Below are 22,375 nucleotides of genomic sequence, written 5' to 3' on the forward strand. Positions count from 1 at the left end.
GTTTCATGTCATTATGATGTGCCAAGTACATATTTCACTGTATCCTTTGGGCATTTTAGGTAGACTCTGCTGAACACATATCTTCATGTCTAGGGTCATTGAAGAAATCAACAAAGGGTGGTGAACCAGCAGCAACTAGCAGACTCTTAAACAGCCTGCTGGCCTTCATTAAAGTCCTGTGGCTATTTCAGCCAGCCGTGGTGGAGAAGTGTGGGACTGATGGTGTGAATAAATGGACAGTCTCACACTCTCTTTGTGTTAATGCTGCAACAATAAACCTATCATTATACAGAGATGCACTGCTGAGGCAAACTGAAGCTCCATTTAACAAATTATCACAGCTCTAGCACAGTGATTGTGTTTCAAAAGACTTGAAATTTGAGCACAATTTAGTTTGATGGTGGCATTAATGCACCATGTGTTGAAGTGGATATCACAAGCACAGCGAGGTTTCTTGGTCAAAATGTTAAATCAAAAGCTTGGAAATATTGGCCCACTCCAAATAGGGCCTAATTATCGACTTAATCCATCAGGGAGACATAACAGAATATGATATATATCCCGCTGCCAGTGTGTATTTCTCTAATGGTATAATGTTACATCTAATTTGTATTTTCACTTTTTATGGGGTCACATTCAGTGGACAGGCAGCAGTTATTGCAGATGATACATTTTATATGCTGTCTGTGCGCAGTATATTAATGTAAAAAACATTACTCCGGTTATTTAATTTGTCCTTACAGTTTTTATTTTCTGTCTACGTCTATGGTATTTACAAAGAAACTGCCCCTGCTGGAATGCACATACTGGAGAAAATTATGATTGTTTGGAGATGCACGTCTGTGCAAATATACCGTCGACAGGCTGGTGTAGGCAAATGGCAAATGAGTTGCAGCAGCTGTAGAGTTCTTGCCTCAAGGAAAACAATAAACTCCTGCCAGAACAAGAAGGATAGGAGAAGAGAAATTAATTTAACGTTCTCTGTTTAATGTACTTTGTATGACTAGGCAGTAAATGGAAATCTACTAAATGCATCACATTTCCAGATCTACTTTGTGTTTAGCGTTCATAGCAATTGCATGCTAACATAGAATGCTAAAGTTAGATGCCCAACAGAGGAGCCTACATGCCAGCTAAATGAGAGCATGTTCATGTTGTCATTTTGAGTGCATTAGCAGGCTGACGTTAGCATTTAGCTCACCTAATCACAACTTCCCAAAGCTGTTAGTGTGGTTGGACATCTTGTTTAAAAAAGCAGAAACAATCTTGAGCACCGCTTGTATTTTTATATTAATATGATAAAACATTTAAAATTAGTGTTTTCAATGTTATATCAAGTCTTGATTGAGGATACTGTAAAACAGGCACACACACATGTTAAAACCACAAGCTATCCACCATAACATCATGGCACTTTCTGATTTCAGCTATCTGTACTGCACATTCTATTTTTGTACTAGTGTAACCTGCAGACTGTGTTTTCTATTATGCGAGTGGGTGTCCAACTGTGTCCCACTGCTGGTGGAAACAGAAGGAGATGTTGAGTTTAGAGGATTCTGATAAAGAACCGCTCAGAAGAGTGCTGGGTTTTCTCTGTGTTGCTCGCCTTCATAAGGGATTCTAACTCGGGGAAATTCAATTCCTCCTGCTACTTCCTCCCCTCCTGGTTCTATATCTGTCCCTTTGCTGCAATGCTTTCCCTCGCTTTCCTTGATCTTGGCAATGTGTTGTTTCAGATGATTCTACTGATTGTTGAAGTGGCTCTGGTTGCTCCAGTGCTGCAGCATCTGCTCCTCGCTTAGCTTTTGTTTTCCCCATTTTTTTGCTTCCTTTTCTCACCCACCTGCTTTCTTTTGTCATCAGTAAATCTTCCTCCTCTACAGATTGTCTTTGCAGCATGTGTTCTGTTTTATACCATGCACCCTTCAATTCTTGGCATGAGTGTGTACCTTATATCACATGCCGTGATGCAATGTGGCACCTTCTCAATGTTCAGCTTCTTGGATTACACCACATAAAACAAGTCTTAGATATAACAATCTGCTCTTTAGTTCACCTCAAATGTGGTCCAGTACGATGCAATTATTTCATTTCACCTGCAACCATTAAAACTTGTTTTCTGTTTATTTCACCAGCAGTTTCCATCAAAGTACACCTTGAGGAGGAATAACAGAGAATGAAAATCAATTGTAAGTCATTCTGACAGCTGCACTGGTGAATGGTGCATTAACATGAATCTCACATTACCTAAACAACATATAACTCCAAGCTGCATCCTGTTTCCTTTCTCAGCATGTGTATTATTTATACTCTTTTTTGGCTTTTTAAATGCATCTTCCTGTGAGTGTTGTTAAGTATGCTTCATTGTCTTAAGCCAAAATACATGCCTCTGCCAAACCCGGTGGGGAGCCATTACTACAGGATGGGAAGTTGCATTGGCTGGTATGCCAGCAAGAGAAATTCTGTGAAGCCACTTCATTGGATATAGAAGTTTGGACACACAGATTTCGCTATGTCTGTGCACAACATTATTCAGAGCCAGAAATGCACTGGGTACTTTCATAGTCAACAATGTTGCCCTCAAATTTATTAGCCTTGTATCAGCCCCAGGCTTTGCCTCCTCTCTCTATTCTGCATTTACCAGGACCTGATAAGTGGATTTAGTCTACATTATGAAGCTCAAACTACATGATTGTTAAAGGCCAAAAAGGGACACAGCTGAGCGATGATGTTTCTCTTGGCAAACTCCCTTCTCTTGTTACACTCCTCTGCTATCATCAAGGTTAATTAAAAATTTCACCATGGCTTCACACAATTTTCAAACCACCTCCAGAAAATTTCCACACAATGTCTCTTTTTCCTCCACCTCCACTATAGTTTCTCTCTCAGTTCCTCAACAAGGGTCCTTTGGCCATCATTAGAACTTAATGAACTAAGTTTAATAATCAAGGGAGTTAGTGGAGTTGAGTTTGGCAGTGGCGTTGCTGTATCCTACGGGCATCGTGGTGATGGCTCTTCCTCGTATTTGAAATGAGTTTCACCCGTGTGTAAAATGTGTTGTGTTCTCTGTTCTCTGTCTGCTATCAGGGGGACATAATGGGATGTTTCACATCTTTCCCTAATTAGTTTTGGAGTGTGTTCATTAGACTTAACAGATTTAGTTAACTTATGGGTATCTCACAAAGACCCAATTCCCCCAAGTACACTGATGTCTGGGTGATAAATCATCTCTGTCTGCCTGCTGTAATTACGCCGACTGTTGAAGTGTCATATTTTGCTCTGAATGTATGGAGAACTGAGGTATACAGTTAGCCTAGATATGTCTCGCTGTCTCCTTCAGGCTGAAATGCACCAGTTAATGTTTACATTCTCTGTTGGGTTTGTAAATGAATTTTGGACTGATATATATATATATATATATATATATATATATATATATATCTTTATGACGACTACTTTAACATGTCAGTGTATGCATTTCACTTCTTAAGCTTGTTTTACAGCCTTGATGGGAAAAAACATCCTTCACTGGGGCACCGTTCTTTGAGTTTAACACATGTTCTCTCTATTACGTTCTCTCAGCCAGCCATGATATTGGAAATTATTCAGCATTAGTGTGAATTGAGCCTGGTAGACCTGGGGTGTTACTCCCCTGCAGCTGGATGTCACATTCAAATAGGAGTAAATTAGCTGTCACCAAGGGCTGGGCTTGGGAGCTGCTGCTATGCCTCAGAGACTCTCCTTATTCACTGGGTCTTTGCTCACTGCCATGTCAAAGCAAGGCAACAAGTCATTATGGCTGCAAGAAATGAACAAGCAGAGCAGCACAGCCCAATGGCCATCTTTATCTGAGGATGAAATCCCACTATAGAAATGTACGCACTGACTCACAGTATAGAGAATATAACAGTGTAAAATTACCTAATGTTGCTTCAAGAAAGCTGAAGGCTTAGGCACTTGGTTTGAACATCTGCTTCCACACCAGTTGCCCTCTCATTATCTACAGTCCAACATTAACTGTGGAGCTGGACTCATTATCAGCAGCAAAGCCCATAGGACAGGGCCAATTGGCACAGTTTCCAGACAACAGGGTGGCACAGTCTGCCTTTAAAGGTTTATGTGTCAGAAATCCTTCATTTTATAGATACACAGATGATGATGCTTAGCTGCTTTAATTAAACATTTAACTGCCGGTTCATCTTTCTGCTTTTCTCAATTTTAAACTTGCAAGATATTTTTAAAATTTTAATGTATTTATATTAGAAGTAAATTAACTGATTTACTGTAAATTGATCTGACATAAACGGTCTGACTTAAACAAAATAGCTAATTAATAGTTCAACGTTCACAATATAACTCCCTGAGATTCTGAAAAGTGAAAGTCAATAATCATTAGTGAGAAGCTGAAGAAATATTATGAGGCTTTAGGGACCCCCAGTGGTCAAACGGAGTAACACAAGCAAATGTTTTTTTGTGGAATTTACAGTATTTATTATAGCAATAAGCAAACAATACTGAGAGAAAGGATCAACCTTGACTTAACTGAGATGGCCTTGTGTATACTTTGTATTTACAATACATGACACACATTACAAACACATGTATCTTGACTTCCATTCACAGTATGACACTGCTACAATGGACCCCACAATAATAAACATTATATGGATGCACAATGAAAACAAAAAGTATCAATATGGTGCCAACACACACAAGCATAAATAACTCACTGAAAGTACCAGTATACTGTACAAAATGTTAATTTAAGTCACTCTCTATATGAGCTCTGTAGTGTTAGAGACAATGGCACTGAAAACATTGTGCGCATTGATATAAGCAGGGACAATGATAATCTCTACATCTGAGGCCTCCAGCCTTCGTTCTGCTGCTATAATCAGTGGGCCCTCGTCATTAATAATGATGATAATGCACCTGTCATATACACAATAAACATATTGTTTTGCGGCATACATTTTACTGCAGCCTCTGATTTCTGTTTTATGTTTAACATAAATATCTCGCCTTGTTAGTGATCAAAAATTGATCAAACACATGCTGCTCTATTTTCACTCTAAAACACTGCACTCTGTCATTTAATAGTTTTTATGTTTATATACCTCCATTCCAGCTTCAACTAATCTTCATGGTTCAAAACATAAAGTAAGTAATGCTCATTGCCTTTCATTGATTTTCATTCTTCTGTGAACATTACATTAGAGTAAAAAGGCCCTCTCTGCTCACTTGAAACATCTTTAAATAGACAGATACTTTATTGATCCCGAGGGAAATTCAATAGATCAAATAGATCACTATCGTTTTTTTAGCCTTTTTACTGTATGTTCTGTACAATGTGCTGGAGCTGCTTTCAAAAAAACCAAAACAAAAACAAGAACACCTTATTACTGGTGACATACTGATTGGCTTTTTTTGGATTCACTGTCTTAAACAATGGATCCAGATCTATACATGCGGCCATAAGGGGGCAGCACCAGTCTCCTTGAAGGAGGTCCAGTGTGTTTGTGTGTTCAGGAGGAGGAGTCCTCCTCCACAGGGTGGAGAGCGTGCCTCTTCAGCAGTGTCTTAAGTATTTCCACCTCACGCTCTGCATCCTTCAACTTCCTACGTAGTGTCTCATTGACTTGGTGTAGCCTCTGGTTGTCCTGGAAAAGATAAAAGATTTGTATGATCTACAGTAACAGTGGAAATTTAAGTACTAAGTATTTGTTAGGAGGAAAAAGTAGTCTTGGCACTTACTAATTCCAGAGATTCATAGGTGGGTTTGCTCTCCTCTTCTGGCACCTTAGGGACAACAGACGCTCTGTTTTCCCACTTGGCACAGTGTCGCTGTTTTCTCTGGGGCACAGGACTGGGACACGAGCTGAAGGTGGGTGCTGCTGGGACCAGCAAACAAGGCTGAAAGCGACTGGCCTCAGGAGACGCTGAGAAAAGCTGGGGTCCCTCTGTCTGGGTGCCACTGTGGACCCTCTGGGGCCTCAAGTGGGAGGTGATCGGGGACTCTGGGCTACAGTCTTTGCTGTCATCTGGCGGATAGGGGAAAGGACATTCTTCTGAACCTGGAGAGTGTAGCGCTGTTAGGAATTATTTCAAATGAGACACATGGAAAATGCAGATAGTTAACTGTTATGGACTTTACTTTCTACTTGTCAGCCTTTTATCATGCCTTAAAGGACAACAAGTTCACCACATCTAAGTCAGTGACCACAAAACAAAATGACTCAATTCAGTGGGTCTAATAAGCCATGTGATAAAGGAGCACGTCATAAAGACTCATTTGAAGAAGGACTGTGTTAATATAGCTCCTGTGTTTTTCAGATGTGCCCTGGTGTGTCAATCCATATTAAGTAAAATCAAAAGGTACTTCTGTTCTGAATATAGTTTCTCTCTCACAGCAGGTGGGTAGCTTTAGTATTACTGTAAGTGAAACAGTCCCTAATGACAGCTGGAGGGAAATCACCCTGACAGCAGACCCTGTGCTGCTGACTTTCTTTTAAGTTGCAGCAAAGCAAAGTGAAAATCATATTAACATTGACTTTTGTTTTCTGTGCAGTGTGACAGGCAGTGATTACAGTAAAAAAACACTGCTTAGTTGATGAAAAAATGTGTGAGAAAAGTCTCTGACACCAGATGTCATGGGGACTTACTGATTACTGGTGTAACACAAATGTCATTGTTTTCAAAACGGAGGTGAGAATTTGACTGTGAGGAATAATACTGTGTGTTTTTATGCTTGCCATGTCTACCATCACTCATCATGAAACCCACCCTCCGAGGTGCCCGTGGTGACAGGTGTGGAGCTTGGTGTCGGACTGTCGACGGCATTGGTCACTTTGGTGTTCTTCTTGCACTCAAATGCCACCTGGTCCTTGCACAGTTTGTGGCAGTTCATCCCGCAGTCTGAGCAAGACAAAAGAATGCACAACATGTCAGAACAGGAACTAGCGTCAAACATATACAAGCTCACTTCTACTACCTTTTTTTGAACATTATCAGCTCTGCAAATGCAGTTCTCAGAGGTTTGCGTACTAACTGTAAAGCAAAAGAATTGCTCTCAGATCTGTTGCGGGATGGGGGAGGGGGAAAACTGTGGTTCTGCAGGCTGATTTTTTTTTTCAAGCGTTGCAAGGTTCAGCTAGCTGTGTGTGCAACACAGAAAACCACACCACAACTTCGTAAGACAGCTTCACTTTACCTGTTCCCCACAGGACGCTGTGCATACCTCTCCTCATTTTTAAGCATGAAGCAGACTAACATGTGACCACAGAAAGACATGTGAAAGTTGTACAAGATAAGTTGCAATGATTACCTTTGCATCTGTAGCCTTGCTTGATGACACCCCATAACTGTCACGAAGAATATTGGGGGGGGAGCAATGAATATCAACAAGAAAAAGAAAAACTAACAACAACAAAACACACTGTTGGAGAATTTGCAGACTGTGACGTAACAGAAAAACACTACATTTCATCATACACCTCCATCCTGGTGTTTGTGTTGTGACTTACAAATCCTGAGCAGTTGTCACAGAATGTAGGTTTCATGTAAGTGGTTTCCTGGAAGTTATGGACAAAGCCAAGACCCAGTTTGGAGCAGATGACGCTGGCCCGCATGAAATAGGCTGTGATCTCCTCTCTGCTGATGAGGCCCTCCCTGGACAACCACAACGCATATACAGCATAGTTTAACAGAGGAAACAGATCTTTACAGTATATATAGGATAACTTCATATTTTCATTTTTGGTAATATCTGGCCTGACTTATTTAAGACTGCACTAACTCTCCCATGCATTAAACACTATACTGTTATCACTGTATAACAGTAACATCAACGTTGGTGGTTTTCATGTTGAGGTCAGAAATCACATGATGCTTTGAGGTTTGTGAGCATCATGTACAACTGGACGTGCATGAGAAATAAAACAGTGAAACTACAGCAGTGGATGTTATGGTTAGTTCTGCAGCTATTTTTTATGCTTCCTGTTGCTACACTCATCTCTACAAATAACACTTTTTCTTCCCCTCCTCTGAAGTAACAAATGAGCTGAGTGCATGACCTGTCAAACACTCACTTCTCTTTGTCCATGACACAGAAGGAAAACGGAAAGCTAGCAGCAATTTTCTCAAATTCCCCTTGAGAAATGAAGCCGTTCTGTTCGTGATCGTAGTTCTTAAACACGGACTGTGGAAGACAAGAGGAAAACACCATTGTTATTCAACTATTAGTGAACAATAGCTGCAAGAGCCAGCTGTCTAAATGATGGCAACCAAAAGAATTGTTAAAATAAATGATTATAGTTATGTAACAGCATTAGTAAGTCGCTATGCGGAGGCCTACACTTGAAAAAGGACACACTTACATCCACCATTCTCTGTACATGTTTGCTGATGGTTCGGGGGTCAGGTTTAGGAGCCACTCCTGATGCCCAGTCCACAACCACTGGAGGTCTAGAGGGGGTGGCTGGCTGATAGAAAATGAAATAGTCATTAGAGCAGACAGATAAACCCGTAAAATTCATGTAGTACTACACTTTAATTTGTGAGCTTTAGTTGGCAAGCGTTTGTCCAAAGTTAAGCTAACTGACTACTGGCTGTAACTTTATATTTGGCTTATGAGAGTGGTATCAATTCTCTTACCTAATTCTCAACAAGTAAGAGGACAATTGTCTTTCCCAAAACTATTGCTTTACACTTGACTCACCTTTTGTTTTACTAATTTTATGTGACAGCGAGCCAGTTAACAGGTTAGCTGCTTCCTTTTGTTTTCAGTCCATAGGCTGAGCTAACTGGCTGCTGGCTGTAGCATCATATTTAGCATACAGACTTGATGGCGGTATCAATCTTCCCATCTACTTCAGCAAGAAAATGAATCAGCCTATTTCCCAAAATGGCAAACTATTGCTTTAAAGCCAGCTGACAAACAGATGTTAACCCACAGTGTCTCAGCTGCTATCACTCACAGGTGCTTTACAGTTCTTTGGTTCCCTGGTGTAAGACAGTTCATAGATCTCATCCTCAGTGTAGTAAAGGTCCAAGGACAGCTTCAGGCGAGGTGAGAACACATATCAGCACATGTGAGGTAAACAGGAAGAGAAAGAGCGTTCTCCTTGAAACATGTTTGCATGAGGGCAAAATTAAGTCACTATTATCATTATCATGGGCATTCTGTCGTTCAAGTACGATTAGAGCACCACACACAGATAACACAACAATACACCAATCTGAACTCTATCTCATTCACACTCAGTTCATCACCCACACACTCACAGATCATAGACTCTCATCACACCCACACAAGCACAGACAATCCACATGCTGTAACACACTCATTTGCATCTGTGCTTGCATTCAACACAGTGTAGTGAGTCACAAGAAGAAACATGACAAATTAAAAAGAGTCTAAATGCAAAGTTCCACTGAAAGGTGCACTACCGTCAACAAATGGACCAGGTCCTTGTTAGCTTCCAGCCTGGGGGGGATCTGTTGCAGCTGGATCAGCTCATTAATGTGGCTGTAGAGTGCTTGGAGCTTCTGAACATTAACCTTGTTGTCCTCCACATAGTCTGACATAGCCTCATTGACTGAAATCAGGTCTTTGAGGTGGACACCCAGGATAGGGATTTTAAAACCTGTACATTTATTGTAAGCTTGTCTATAGTTGTCATAGTTTCTACAGGAGGACAGTAGGTCTGTCATTTCATTCAGTACCTGGAGAATAAATAAAATGTTTATAATATTAATATGAGGATGTTTTTAGCATTATTATCAGGTGAATTTTACGGATGTTGGAGTGATTTACCTTGGTGACCTCACCGGGTACATGTGAGGTGGTGTCCTTCAGTCTGGAGATCGAGCTGTGACACAGCCCTCCGACCACTGCCATTAGTGTGTTGTAATTGTGCATAAGATGTAGACACTGGGGGACACACACAAAAAAACACATATATCAGTCCATCCACGCACACACTTATAAACACGCACAATTAAACTTGTTCCAGGTAGCCCTGGTTATATAATCCACAACACTGCAGTTACATAAGCCACTTATATTGTTGGCTTTTTCTTCCTGCGCTCTGATATCTCACTCTTTTTTGGAAGTGCTTTTCCCTCTCTTTTCAATTCTCTATTTCGTGCTGTTACTGGAGCATTATGGTGTGAAATTCGTTTCCACACCCGTGGGTTTTGAGGTTGACAGCATTGAGCAGTAGCAGACTGGTGCATTAGTGTTACAGTGCAAGAGGTGCTCCAGAGTACAAGCCTGCCTAACGGCTCCCTGAAGACAGCACCTCACTTCTCAGTAGGCTGCGCACAGCTTCACACAGGAGTGGTTTGAACAAGCAAGGTCTGATCAGCGACTATGCTCACAAGTCATTTCTCTCTTTTCCACTACCACCAACTCCTCAGAGTCGAAGTGTGTTCCACTTCATGGCTCCATTAATTTGCATTCAGTTAATATTGTTCTATTGGAGAGCAGAGTTCCTGAGAATCATTTCTAGTTCTCAGTGAATATGCATTATGCAACCCAATAACATAGCATCTATACTGTTACTCAATGTGGCAATAGTCAGTCATCTGTGAGATAGATTTGGCGTGTGAACAAGAGCATTTAGATACAAGCAAAGAGGAAATGTTTCAAATAGATTCCTTTTTTTTTTTTTTTTTTTTTTTGCTAAACCAGGAACAGAAACTATAAGAGTGAAGGTTTGCTTGATGGAATCACTACCTGGGCCACATGGATAAATTTGGTGAAAACCTCAGCTCTCAGCTGAGCAGTTGGCCTGCTCAGCACCATCAGCTGAACCCACTGGGAGATACCATTACACAGTGCTATGGAACGCTCCATCGCGGGGATGTCCTTCATGCAGCAGCTGCGAATGTAATTCTGATAGTCTACAAACTGACACAGAGAGCAGAGAGACAAGCGTGAAGCGCTGTATGGAAAATGCGAGGCATTTCCTGTGGGCAGGAAACACCTAATGGTTTTTTAGTTCAAAGAGATGCATGTCAAATAAAACAAATCAACATGTGCAAAAGATTAGCTATACACTTCAGTCGTCTTTTAGTGTGTATACTCACTGATATCCTGCAGAAGGATTTGAATTCCAGGTAGGTAAGGTGCTCAGCCAGCTCAATGGGCTCCAGATGATCAAAAAGAAGAGAGACCTTCCTCTTTTTACTGCAGTTAGCTTTGATCTTCTGACTGGCTTTCCAAGACCAGTCTCGTTCATTTCTAGAACACCCCATGGAACATAGCAAAACCACATTTACAATCAGCGAGAGTTAAGAGACAGCATAAATTCTAGTAATTTGAGATGGAAACTCTTACAAACACACCAGTATGCTAAATGTCAAGTCAGTTTTACGATTACGTTAAATTTTCCATTTGACACAATGGTGCAGATATGTATTAAAATTATTGATGATGAAACGATCTATCAACTGATAGAAAATGAACTGTCAACAACTTTGATGATCATTTTGTTTTCCAAAGTCAGTTAAGTTCCATTAATCTAATTTTCAAACCAAAATTTAATTCTCGTGGTTCCAACTTCTCAACTGTGATTAGCTTCTGTGTTTCAGAAATTGTCAGAAATTAAATACTCCTGCGTTAGGGGTTGTTGGTCAGAAAAAACAAGGCATTTTAAGACACCACCTTAGGTTCTTGAAAACTGTGATGAACATTTTCTGACTTTATGAAGAACAAATGATCAATTGATTGAGCAAATAATGGGTAGATTAATCAACTGCACATCTAATTTAACAACAATATTAAAGTAATCAAGTGTGACATATAGAAACCTAAATGATACACTGGACCAAGGAGACACAAATGCACAGTATGTGCAATGTCAGACAGAGTGAAATCTGCCTTTGAAGCTACAAAGTTACGTTGTTCACAGTTCAAAGTCTGCATTCTTGATCGTGACTGATTTCAGTATTTTCCATGACTGAACAAACAACTGAGAGTCGAGTAGGCCTAATGTCAGTTGCCAGCTGGTCAGAGATTAACACTTACATCCATTTGGTCTCGAGGAGAGAGCAAAGATGCTCCTGTCCGTGCTCTCTGATCAGCTCCCGGAACTGTTCCAGGCTGTCTGATAAGCTGCGGTCCGACCTGAACACCACCCAGAATTCCTGGATCCAGTGCCTGGGGATGATACTATGTGACTGATACAGAACATGCAATTAAAGTTATACTCTTAAAATGTGTCAGTGTGTTAAACTGACCTGATGAAGTAGCATATCCTCTGGCAATCTCTTGGCTGCTCGTTGTCCAGCGCTACTTTAAATGTAAGAGCTTTGGTTAAGGAGCTGATGGTGACTGATTGTGATGATTACCCTGCATAAAGTGTGGTTTCATTTTCCAAGAGTTAAAGCTGAGATTCACATCAGGGGTGTGCAGCAGCTCAGGCTTAGCAGCACTTTGGCTTAGGCAACAACAGCTTGTCAGCAAATCTGCTGGTCTTTGACACTGTTTAAGACAGGTATGTGTTGAGTAAACACTGAACATATGGTTGATTTGACTGCAGGGTTTCATACAAACAACTCATTAATAAAAACTACAGCAACTCAACAAAAAGGCGAACAGAAGTGGCATTTGGTAATGTGGGAGGAGGCGGCTGCATGAAGCAAAACTCTGATGAGCATCACTGAATCATTCTGGCATACATTAGTAAGTGGATAACAAAATGTACAAAGAAAATAACTGCTGATTAATGTGCATTGTTTACCAGCAGGATTTTAAAGAATGCTTAATCCATGTTGAATAAATATTCATGACTTCAGTCACTCTGCTCTCCATTTTGTGCAGTGACCACAAAATCATTGCCCCATCAATTTATATACAGGACTCACAAAAGCTTTTACTTATTATACGACGCAGCATCTATAAACAGACTGACACTATAGCTCTCAATTGGCAGAAATCAGCGTGAAGTGATGCACATAAAAAGGCTAATTGCGTCATGGGAGCAGACGAACTGCCCACGCAATCCCAAGGCCAGACTGCGATGAAGGCTGTTAATGGCCCCTGTGTCTCTTCCCTGATCCTAACCCACACATTGAATTTATTTGATGTATCCTTTTGGGTCTTGAGCTCAGAACGAGAGGGTTAAAAATAGCAGAGGGGCATTCGGTGTTGCACGCTCTGACGTGGGTCGGTGCAAGCAGAGGTCTCTTTAAGCAAAAGAGGGTCTGTGTTTATATATAGTTGAAGAGGACTTGTATCTCAAAGAGACAGAAGTAATTAACACCTGAAACCCCAAGGCTGCTCGCCAGACCAGTAGGTTCCTCTGAGAGGCTTTGTGACGCCACTGCTGTTTCCTGAATGGAAGCCTAGATTACAGGCTCTCCACTCAAGTCACAAGGTACAACAAAAAACATGCTTTTTCCCAGGTATGAAGTGGAGAAAATGAAAGAGACAGAATAAAACATTTTGAAAGAGGCCAGATTCACATTGGTTGTAGACTCCTTCCTATTGAATCCATGGAATACTGGGCCAAAAGAGTGAACAAAATTTAAATGGGCATAGATTTTAAAGGTCTACAGCAACTGACAGCAGGAGCGAACGCAAACTGCCACTTACCAATCACATACAGACAGCTACAGGCTGCATTGTAAGCCAAGTACAAGCTTGACAGCCTGTTGCTGTTGACAACCACAGGAAAGCAGCACACAGCACGGCCAGTCATTTGATCCTATCTTACATTTGGTGCTCAAAATTGGTCAGTGTACTGTTCCAATCAACGGCCTGTGTTGTGATCGAGGTTATTGCTTTGTGTCAGGCTGCTGAAGGATATAAAGTGATGAGCTTGTCCAGCAGCTCACTGGAGGAGATGAGGAGACGGTGCATGGTCAGGCTGATGTTCAACAGGTGGCTGCTCCCACAAACACAACCATTTGAGTCTGCAAGACAGCATGCATGCACCTGAGTTTACCTTCACTGCTTTAAAGTGGAGACAACAACAAGAATTTTTTAACTGGTTATGAAAAGTCTCAGTCTCTTACTGATACTTCTTTATGACCTTCATAAAAAAACAAGACCATCGGTAAGAAGACTGGCTATTTCTACATAGTTATTCTTAATGCCTGTTACCAGGTCTGAGACCCTGAAAATCAGATGAAACGATTTACATCATACAGATTGGAAGAACCTCCATTTTTGAACCAGTTTACATTTTTAATAGGCAAAGTTTCGGAGTTAGTAGTACGTTATCCAACAAAAAGAAGCAGGAAGAGATTTTTATTTTGAGATACTAGGACAGGATTGGCAATGCGAAAAAGAACAACAAACAAAAAAGCTAAAACAGGAGAAAACGTGAGTCAACTGTGGTTGCTCCTTCAAAACTGATTCTGAATTGACCTTCTTCCTCATAGACAGGTATGAAATTTGATAATCTGTCAGTTGTAGGCTTATATATAACAAACACTATATAGACAAAAGTATTAGGATATGGCTGTTTTTCCTGGTTTGCGCTGGGCCCTTTACTTGGAGTGAAAGGAAATCCTAATGCTTCAGCATACCAAGACATTTTGGACAATGCTATGCTTCCAACTTTGTGGCTGCAGTTTGGGGAAGGTCCTTTTCTATTCCAACATGACTGTGCCCCAATGTACAAAGCAAGGTCCATAAAGACATGGCTGGATGAATTTGGTGTGGAAGAACTTGACCTCAACCCCATCGAATACTTTTCGGATGAACTGGAATGGAGATTTCAAGCCAGGTCTATTCATCCACCATCACAAATGCTTTACTGTATGACTGGGCAAAAATTCCTACAGAAACACTCTAAAATCCTGTACAAAGCTTTCCCAGCAGAGTGGAAGCTGTTACAGCTGAAAAGCAGTCTGCGTATTTAAAAAGTAATGTTATTAAATTTTCTACTGGTGGGGGTCCAAGTACTTTTGTCCATATAGTATAGCTGTACGAATGGCATTAAAACCAAGTTTGCTTCACCATTGTCATATTACAGTTACTAATCGCACACAATAGATACATTACCTCACCACTATGCATCCCACAAACCGTTATTTTTAAATAAAGAGAGATAGTAAAAAAAAAAAAAATAGTTGTGTCTTTTATTGCTTCCAAAACAAATGCATCCACTAGACAGATAACATGAGGCAGTGGAAACATATTTGATGAGGTTTAGGTGGTTTTACTAAACCAGTATCAGTAGTGTCTGTCTCATCACTTCTGTTAACCTTACTTTGGCCTCTTCACAAGGCTTTCACAAACTAAGCTAGTAAAAAAGGAATTCAAGAGCTTCTGCATATGAACTAAAAGCAGTGTGAATCTTAAGTAGGCTTAAGTTGGATCAAAACAGATTAAACAATCAACCTTTTGAAGGATGAGGCCAGTGACATTCTATATATTTCTTTCTATATGTATGGTCAACAAATTCCATAGGAAAAACAACAACAACAACAACAACAACGTGATAGTCAATTTGTACTACTAATACTTTCTGACTGCAGTTTTTAGTAAACATATATTCAAACACTAGTAAACTATGTTTTTGTTTGGAACTATTTTCAGCAGTAAATTAATACCTTCCAAGTGACAAAGAGAGAGCGTGTGTGTTGTGGCTCACTGGTGTGTTTTTGGGACAACACATCTGGATTTATAGAGAGGATATTTGTTAGAAGGGTCAGTTCTTTGAGGGTTTCGGTGCCTTGTCCCTAAATTATTGTTTTTGTGGTGAACTGTGATGATGGACGGACCACATTTTACAAATAAATCAATGTCCATGAGCGCTTCACAGATTATTCTAGATTGTTCCTTTGATTACAACAGTACAAAACAGATCATATTTGATTAAATTCTGCACTAACACAGTATTTCCATCAATAGACAACAGAGGGTTAGGTTAACCAGGTAAAAAGGTGACACGTAGACTGTAACATTTCATTACACTATTCACAGACCCAGCTTTCTGAAGATTTGCCTTTTCCTCTTATTGTGAGAACCACTGAGGCTTACTCGCTAACTTTTTCGCTTCCGTTTTCCTTGCATGTATGTCACTTCCTCTCTTTGTGACCGGACCACCTTTCCTTATCTTGATTGTCTTACTCTACACTACAGCTAACATCTTGAGACCCACAGAGTCTAAAATTTTCCTGTGATACACTTGGAAAAAATGAAACTACATTTACTATTTCGTAAGGTGACAATGCCAGATCTGACCTATAATTGCAGGAAACACATTTTCCTTCCTACTTATGCAAAGCAACACACACTATTCTTCTGTGAAACTTAAAAACCACTGCTACATAGAGTGAATTAGTGGTCAGCATTCAGAGGAAGAGCATCTTTGAACATATTATTTAGATTTTAGGCTGTTCACATCTTCCTCCACAATCTGTAGAGACTGAACAGATTGTGCTGAAAATTTGAGGAGCAACACAGCGAATTCTCAAGCTCAATACTGTCTCCCTTTTAAGCTTTACCAGTATCTTGACAACATCAAGGACATCAGGCGTCTGTGGGCCCACTTTCAAACCATATCACCTTGGAAATACCTCGGACGCCATGGCAACATGTTTTCTAATCTTTGTTATCTGTAAGCAACTCACCACTCCAGCCACAGCTGACTAATCCAGCTCTCATATCCTGCATGGGGTGTGTTTCTGTTTGTAACACACAGCCACTACCAGCTAAACCCAGTGAATGTTAATGACATCACCAGTAAAGGCAACAGGAGAGTAAAAGAGACTAGTGGAACAAGGTGTAGTGTTCAAAATGACATGGTTGTTAAAGTAGCACTGCTTTGATATAGTTCAGACATAGTATCTATTTAAAGCAATGTCCACATGTCCGCCTTGGCCTGATCTGTGGTAAAATCAGCTATAAATGATCAGTTGTACTAATGTTTTAGTTCACAGTCTGCTAACAATCAAATGTGAATCAGCCAAAGTCAGTCCAAAGGCAAATCCACAACAGGAAGTCATGACTCTCCATAAGGTAAACAATTGCTCCATCCTTTTTTTCACAACTTAGCAACCACAAACCCTCCCTGTGCAGGGTTAATTGCAAGAGGAAATCCTCTTTGGCTGTCTCCTCCTGACTGGAAAATTTGGAAAGTTGAACACTGAAACTGCGTGACACCGTATGGTGATAAATACTAGCAAAGGCACACAGCACACTGACCCACTTTTAAGGTTATCTTATATATTCATCAGCCGCTCCAAACCTGCATGTCACTTTTCCTTGTTTTGACAGAGCACAGCAGACTGCACAGTCTCTTTGGTTTAGAGGAATCCCAGTCATATGCATGGTGATGTTTATTTCTCTGTACGCTGAACAACCTTCATGAACCCTTTTGCAGTTACCAGGAGGTACACTGATATAGTGTGGAGTAGCATGTCTAATTTTGGAGGTTGAATAAAATAATATAAATCCACCTACTGAGTCAGCTGTAACACTTGACTTGACACTTGACACATGACTAAGAGTAACCAGTTAGCTCAAAGTAATGATAAACAGTTGAAAAGGAGTGAAGGATATGGGACTAAAATATCAAAAAGGGATAGACAAACACCTCAAATGGTTCACTAAAACTAATGGATAAATAAAATAGCTAGAAGTAATTGATACCAAAAATATTAAGCCTTGAGTAATGGATCGATGGTTCAGATTGCTAAAGGTAATCAATTAACAGCTGAGAAAGTTAGCTAAAAGATGGCTAATGGATACATAAATAATAATATAGTGACATGGCAAACAGTTAGTTTACCAAAAGTAATGGATAATATGGTTAAAATATGCCTGCTACAAGTGGTAGGATTATGAATGCAAAAACTGACAGTTCAGTTGTATAGAAAATAGTGACAAATCCAATATTATATACTCTTTAACATCATTAATGGTTAAATAATATCCACTTCAAAACAGAGAGTGAGGGCTTCCTATCAGGCCGGTAGAAAATGTCATCAAATTTTATAGATGATATCTAATGAAAATGAGAACCTGTGTAAATGTAAATATGTATATAATATGAATTAGGTCAATGCTGGGCATGTTCAGAGCATCCAGTGCAACTCAGCGGTGTGTGGACTGAAGACAGCAATGATGTCAACAGCTATTGATCCACACCTCATAGTGCTCTGCATTTCAAAGGCCAGCCAGCATCTGAGGACCACCGTTAGGGGAGTTGACCTTTCGGCTCAGCCAGGCTTGAAGCTGCCATCAGGTAACCCTTCAAATAGCTCTTACGGGCACTCTCACATTTGAAAAGGTGGCAGGACTCATGGACCTTAGGGGTTCGCCTGTGATGTGAGGAACAGGACTGTGCTCAATTTTATCAGGAGAAGCTGTTCAAGGAAAACCCCAGTTATAACACAGTGTACTCACTGAGATACCATCTTGAGCATGTGCGGACAGCTGTCACATTTTGCATAGTGACGCTGAAATGACTTTTTTAAGCCCATGTTCAGAGCGCTGTATGATCCCGTACTAAAAGGTTCCTTTACTCTGTTCCTTAATTCTGATTAATTCTTTCTCCTTTGTGAATCTGAAATGAGCAGTAACCTGTCATTACTGGCCGACTCTACCTCTCCACAGATAAATGTAGTTATGGGATGTCATTTTATGTGAGGCTCATTGTAACACCTCTCCACTGCTCTTGCTCCATTTGTGTAACCAGGCAACGGCAATTTGAAAGCTTGTCTCTTCAGAGACGCAATCAACATAACTCTGAGAGCACTCCAGACAACTTGATGAAGCCAATGATCTTTGCCTGATTGATCCAGCTACAGCCTGCTCAATCACTGCTGTTCATTTTTCATTTAGAAAACCCTCTCCTGCAGATAGTAAAATATTATAATGGATACATTAATTAATAAATACAGTGCAGCCTAAGATTGCAGAAACATAGAAAAGTGTAATACAAAATCATCACATACTATTTCAGCATTTTCTAATCACAAAAAGCAAAATGCAAAATAAAATAAGACTGGTATGCATCAGTAAGAAAGATTTCATCTTCAACACATAAAATCCTGCATTAAAGAAAAATAATATATGCAGCTGGGTCAAGACAACCCATTTCATTTTTTACATGCAAAGCTTCCCATCCCTTTTGTTCAGAGGCCAGTCCAAACTTGTTGGAGTTTTGCATCAAAATACCAGGAAAAGTGATTTCCCGAAGTGAAGCAGAGACTTCTGAGAAACTACAACAGTGTGTGATCACACAGGCTTCATTAAGGGTGTGTTTTTCCTGCCTTTTGGGGCTTTTTATCTTATTGTTTCTCCACGACAGAGACAAGTAGCGAAAATTCGAGTGTTACACAAGTGTGGACCGGGGACACCTGCTGCACACTTCACTGCAGTATCCACTTTCTCAGATGTAACACCAGTGCCAACGGAGTTCAGCGTGGACTTACCAAAGGACTGCAAACAGGCCTGGATGAGCTCCTCCCAGCTTCCCCCCTTAGTGAGGTGTCCCAGGGACATCGTGGACTTAGTCGGGGCGGTTTGGGCCGGGCTGGGTTTGTGGAACCTGTGAGGACGGCCTGGGGGAGAAACTCTAGACCTGGAGCTGCATCCAGGAGTCGCTCTCCTATGGGAACACCGACACAAGAAGAGTGAGGGGGAGGAAGGCTTGTTGTAATGAAAATGTTCTTTCTTTATTTGCATATGAGGATGTCGGCCTACCTGTGCATGTACGTGTGTTTCACACCAGAATCTTTTGAAACCTCCACAGATTATTACGCACGAAACGCTTTGTGCAATTGTTACAAAAACTGGAGCCATTGTTTGAACTTCAGAAACCCCCCTGAGATTATTTTGCTATTCATTGTTCTCATTTCCTTCCTTTAATTAGGGGAAATACCGACTGATTGCGGACATCCACTTTAAACTGTTGAGTGACCAGTAAACAAGAAGGAATTTATTCGAACCACACAGTTTAAGTGCAGCAGGTCAGAAAGTAACAACAAATTCAGATGACAGAACACGTAAACCGATTGGGCGTCTGTGCGCAAAATAGTTGGGTGGCATCAGTTCATTTTTACGCACCTTCAAAACACAAAGTAAGTCACAATAGTTTATTTACCGCTAAGAACCATCAGTAACACAACCTTGACAAAAGAAATGAATTAATCAACTGTTGAAGTACGCACATTTTCGCCCAAACCACACTTGACACATTTCTTTAAAACCATGAAATGATTATCTGACTTACGCATCGTCCTTTCCCTTTTCGTCCGACGTTACACTTTCGTTTTGGTTTTCTTTTGACTGACATCCCATAGCGAGGTACTGGGCGACGAGCGGCTGAACGAGGCTGTCCATCTGCGTTCTCCTCGATGGGAGCATTTCATCGCTGTGCTCGGCTAAGTGCGCCTCCGCGGTCTCAGCAGCATTGTGCTGACTCGTCAATGAACATTACACAATTAAAGAGTCACCCAGCTTGTCTGTGAGTGGGCGGCCGTGGAGCCGGGCTTGTCACTCACACAGAGTGGGCTCCACTCTTTACCAGTCGTTACGTCTTGCGTCAAGAGACGAGTTCTTACAGGTTTATGTTATAATAAAAATAATAATGATAAAAAAATTGTTTGGTCCCTGAAGTCTTTATTAAAGAGAAACGAGAAGCTGCTATGCTGCCACCTCACTCTTTTTAAACTGCAGTATCGCTACTCGGATCACAGATTTCAGTCTCCACACCTTCGTGTTGCTTCTGTCTCATATCAACTCATTTTCACAAACAAATCTCATTAGATTCACACAAACCGGCCTTCTTCCGGGGGGCCCTTGACATGAATATTTAGGAAAGTCTTTGAGATTCCTTGCATTTTGTAGTTTATTAAAACCTTTTGTTTATTCAGTCTGCAGAACAGGAAAGCGGTGGCCTTTGTTCGTTTTTTTACAGATAACAGCGGTTTTAGGTTTCATTATAGTTTATGCGAGGCATAAAGTTGTTGCAGCATACTGTAGGTGGTCCAGAGTGGATGTTTCCTGAAGCTTATTGAGTCTTTATCACATGTGGGTGGAGCGCAGAGCTCAATGATAAGAGATTCTTGTAGACATTATGTCACTAAATAACAAGACAGCGGGTCAGTTAACATTTGATTGTTAACATGGCAGGCAGGGGTTGTAAAGGGTTTCATTTAAGGGGTTTCAACATGTGATTGTGGATTGTTATTTGTTGTAAAGCTTAGAAACTATAAGGCATTTTTCCTCGAGGAAGGAATGACCCTCCTCAGTTCTCACCTGGACATACAGTACGATGCAACAGATAGTGTGAAAAGTCTTACATATGATACAAATGGAAATACGATTAATCACAGCTTTTTCTTTGACCATGAAATATCAAATTTAAGCAAAATGGAATTGTTATATTAGCTCTGAAGCATTGCATTTGCCCCTTTTTTTTGACTTTGACCAAGTGTATAAGTTGAATAAAGTCTGTGAATAAATCTGTGACAGCTCTGCACCTAATGTGGGCTGTCCTCAGATGAACATTTGTTTGAGTTCACGAGTTTCCACAGGCAGAATGAAGTCATGAGAACCTGTGTGTGTATTAGCAGCTGCCTACTTCTGATAAGATAGCTTGTCTGTACCCTTTTCTGTTTCACGGCTGTTATCAGACCACTGATGCCTTAAGCCTGCCCCTGTGTGGCTAAGGGCTAAATCTAATCTGATTTCATTTGTGACATGCAGCCCAGTACTGCTGACAGAAATCCCCTGCTTAAATAAAGAGAAATGAAAAATTGCCCGTTTTTTTATGACTTTTGGGGGAATGAGTGAAGCAGCATATCAACATTTAGAGAACTTGTGACCACCGGCAACTAGTGAGTCTCCATCCAACCTCAGTCCTAAAGAAAAAAACAAACAAACAAAAATTGAACACTTACTGATACGAAAAACCGAAAGGCAGATTTTTAGACAAGCGCACCTGCCACAGGAGTGACTTGATTCATCATATTTCAATCCATTTTAATCATCTCACTGTAGCACTGCTTATATGATACTTTTGGGTGGGTCACATTTCTACATCTGCATGATTATGATTATGCACTGAATGACTCATGAGAAGTTAGTTCCCCTGAGAAACTAATATCTCTGACTAAGTGACAGATGGCAAACAAGTGTTAAATGTTTAAAAGAAAGAATACTTTTGGGTTTCATTTCAGAAATCATCTATGTTTTTATGTATGTCACTATTGATGTTTATTTGCATTTTATATTGTAAAAATAGAATATCAGACATGTTTGTTCTGCATATCTGGACAAAGATCAGTTAAAGGTGATCAGGTAGCAGTTCAGGCATCAGCCCTGTGGTCCAAAGCAAAATGAGCCGCATGGCCAATGAGTAGACAGCCAGTCACGGCTACTGTCAGCAGCATGGTGATAAAAGCC

At 40.5% G+C, this 22,375-nt stretch overlaps 1 protein-coding gene across 5 annotated transcripts; it reads right to left on the bottom strand.

The window, feature by feature from the left end:
• Window positions 1–4,466: 4,466 nt before the first annotated feature.
• Window positions 4,467–20,537, bottom strand: LOC124071881 (RAS guanyl-releasing protein 1-like). 5 transcript variants are annotated; one of them, XM_046412905.1, is made up of 17 exons: window positions 20,199–20,537; window positions 19,399–19,574; window positions 13,815–13,920; window positions 12,244–12,306; window positions 12,032–12,163; window positions 11,092–11,245; window positions 10,739–10,912; window positions 9,815–9,931; window positions 9,448–9,723; window positions 8,976–9,056; window positions 8,376–8,480; window positions 8,088–8,197; window positions 7,524–7,668; window positions 7,325–7,361; window positions 6,784–6,915; window positions 5,755–6,041; window positions 4,467–5,660 (listed from the first exon to the last, which is right to left on the bottom strand). In XM_046412905.1, exons 1-17 carry the CDS (start codon window positions 20,330–20,332, stop codon window positions 5,526–5,528), a joined length of 2,364 nt encoding a protein of 787 aa, XP_046268861.1. In that variant the 5' UTR covers window positions 20,333–20,537; the 3' UTR covers window positions 4,467–5,525. The 5 variants fall into 5 exon arrangements, with proteins under 5 accessions (XP_046268861.1, XP_046268859.1, XP_046268860.1 ...); XM_046412903.1 differs by having other exon boundaries at window positions 5,755–6,089; window positions 20,199–20,533; XM_046412904.1 differs by having other exon boundaries at window positions 5,755–6,074; window positions 20,199–20,530.
• Between the last annotated feature and the right edge of the window lie 1,838 nt (window positions 20,538–22,375).

This window comes from Scatophagus argus, chromosome 15 (assembly GCF_020382885.2).
Source record: "Scatophagus argus isolate fScaArg1 chromosome 15, fScaArg1.pri, whole genome shotgun sequence".
Classification (NCBI taxonomy): domain Eukaryota; kingdom Metazoa; phylum Chordata; class Actinopteri; family Scatophagidae; genus Scatophagus; species Scatophagus argus.

Bases quoted from the DNA above. Each gene is read 5' to 3' on its own strand.
- LOC124071881 (XM_046412903.1), bottom strand. From the start codon at position 20,332: ATGCTCCCATCGAGGAGAACGCAGATGGACAGCCTCGTTCAGCCGCTC. The intron at 11,246-12,031 runs GTAAGTGTTAAT...GGGGTGTTCTAG, and splicing joins CTCCTCGAGACCAAATGGAT to AAATGAACGAGACTGGTCTT. The intron at 8,481-8,975 runs GTGAGTGATAGC...ATTTTCTATCAG, and splicing joins CAAAGAACTGTAAAGCACCT to CCAGCCACCCCCTCTAGACC.